This window comes from Palaemon carinicauda, chromosome 11 (genome assembly GCF_036898095.1).
Source record: "Palaemon carinicauda isolate YSFRI2023 chromosome 11, ASM3689809v2, whole genome shotgun sequence".
In the NCBI taxonomy this organism is placed as follows: Eukaryota; Metazoa; Arthropoda; class Malacostraca; order Decapoda; family Palaemonidae; genus Palaemon; species Palaemon carinicauda.
This window is the reverse complement of record NC_090735.1, coordinates 45,854,918-45,857,417: the sequence shown is the minus strand read 5'-3', so window position 1 is coordinate 45,857,417 and position 2,500 is coordinate 45,854,918. Positions and strand designations below refer to the sequence as shown.

General features: G+C 41.1%; 1 protein-coding gene across 1 annotated transcript in view; it reads right to left on the bottom strand.

Annotated features, from left to right (window-relative positions):
• Positions 1 to 1,253: 1,253 nt before the first annotated feature.
• Positions 1,254 to 2,500, bottom strand: part of LOC137649680 (hemicentin-1-like) — a 15,656-nt gene continuing 14,409 nt past the window's right edge. The window contains exon 5 of the mRNA XM_068382651.1: positions 1,254 to 1,749. Within this exon, the coding sequence (XP_068238752.1) occupies positions 1,517 to 1,749 (233 nt within the window). The 3' untranslated portion in view covers positions 1,254 to 1,516. The remainder of the gene's footprint in view (positions 1,750 to 2,500) is intronic.

The following is a 2,500-nucleotide window of genomic DNA, read 5'->3' as shown; positions in this document are numbered from 1 at the left end:
GTAAGGTTATGAGATGTACGAGAAGGGAAGGTGGTGCAAGGTTGAATGTCATGTTGAATGGATAGTTAATTGAGGAGGTGGATCAGTTTAAGTACCTGGGGTCTGTTGTTGCAGCATTTGGTGGAGTGGAAGCAGATGTACGTCAGTTAGTGAATGGAGGATGCAAAGTGTTGGAGACAATTAAGGGAGTAGTAAAAAATAGAGGGTTGGGCATGAATGTAGAGAGAGTTCTGTATGAGAAAGTGATTGCACCAACTGTGATGTATGGATCGGAGTTGTGGGGAATGAAAGTGATGGAAACAGAAATTGAATGTGTTTGAGATGAAGTGTCTAAGGAGTATGGCCAGTGTATCTCAAGTAGATAGGGTTAGGAACGAAGTAGTGAGGGTGAAAACGGGTGTAAGAAATGAGTTAGCAGGTAGAGTGGATATGAATGTGTTGAGGTGGTTTGGCCATGTTGAGAGAATGGAAAATGGCTGTCTGCTAAAGAAGGTGATGAATGCAAGAGTTGATGGAAGAAGTATAAGGGGGAAGGACAAGGTTTGGGTGGATGGATGGAGTGAAGAAAGCTCTGGGTGATAGGAGGATAGATGTTAGAGAGGCAAGAGAGCGGGCTAGAAATAGGAATGAATGGCGAGCGATTATGACGCAGTTCCAGTAGGCCCTGCTGCTTCCTCCGGTGCCTTAGATGACCGCGGAGGTAGCAGCAGTAAGGGATTTAACGTTATGAAGCTTCATCTGTGTGTGGGTTAACTGGGGAGGGTGGCCTGTGGCACCCTCGCAGTACCAGCCGAACTCGGTTGAGTCCCTTGTCAGGCTGGGAGGAACGTACATAGGAGAGGTCCCCTATTTTTTGTTTCATTTGTTTGATGTCGGCTACCCCCAAAATTGGGGGAAGTGCTTTGGTATATGTATGTATGTGTGTGTGTGTATAACGTTGGCCTTTTATAAAATTTCATTCTTTGGTTCCAATTGATATCTTTGTGAATCTTTATTTTTACATTTTTTGTCATTTTAATCTCTGTTTTTAAATTTTGTTTTAGTTTTTCCTCACCTATTTTAAAATTAATTTAATTATGCCTAATAGAATTCGTTAAAAAAAAAACATCTTGGTATTTCAGTCGTCCTGTAAGGGTGAATATCATTGAGAAATATCATTAAGACTCCATAGTATCTAATCCATCATTGAAATTATTCTAAACCCATTAGGGTAGGATCATGAAACGTGTTTATATATGTGACCTAAATTGTTTTTATTCATTTTGAAATAAGCATTCTTTACAGTGGAAAAGATCTCGAGAAAATCGCCGTTATGAAAATTATATTAAGACAAAACAAAACTCTCAATTGTAGCTGAGGATTTTTTCAAATCACAATATTAAAAGAAAATCACGAAACTTCACTAAGACTCGTATTCTCTTTTGACAATAACGGATCGAACATGACAAGAGATCTCGTTCGGGCAAGATAATTATCGTACATCTTTTGAGGACAAATGCCGCGCAGGGGTATGACGTCATGGCGACAACTCACTGTGAATGCCTGGATTCCTCGGAAAGTTTACTTTGCTAAAACTGAGGTGGAAAACGAGGGTCGTGAAAACCTGCATGAAATAAACAATGCTTAGGAGAAGATGGAGAGAGGTGAAGGACAATAACAAACACGAAGACGCAGATGATGCCGTCGAGGAGGAACCATCTGGAGAACCGCTCGGCTGGACGTCTCCCTGCATGGCAGCAGGAATTTCGTCTGAAAAAGAAATAATTACTATGTTGTTATTAATGTCGTTATTGTCATTACCATTAGTCTTATAATATTTCTACTCCTTTTACATTTTACAAAATATTCGTTGTAGGCGATGGTGAATGGAAAAGTATTAAATTATAAGCTCAAGATACAGACGACTGGCGAAATCTAACCGAGGCCCTTTGTGTCAATAGGCGAAGGAGGAGATGATGATGATGATGATATGTTTGTGATAACTAAATTAAAAAGGACGAACTGCTACGTGGAAGAAACCCTTAAATCAATGAAAAAATGATGAACGGAAATTAACAGAGGAGTTGACTTAACGATCCCTCACTGTTCATTCCACCAATGGCAATCCTTGCAGGCTAAACTGTAGGTCCCGCTCACCATTCAATTCAAACCTGCCCCCCCCCCCCCCTTTCAACAACCACCGGGTGAAATTTATGATAATTTCATGCCTTGTCGAAGTATATTGCCATTCACTCTCCCCCCCCCCCCCCATTCCCGGAGAGAAAACCCAAGTCAATATCGCGAAAAGGATTCTGTTATTTGTTGCATGGAGGAAAATTTACTAGTGCTTTGAAAAACGATAAGGGAAAAAACTCTTAGAGAGAGAGAGAGAGAGAGAGAGAGAGAGAGAGGAGAGAGAGAGAGAGAGAGAGAGAGAGAGAGAGAGAGAGTGTGTGGAGGGGGGGTTAATAACCCACGCCACGCTCAACCATTCACACACACATACTGTATATATGCATAC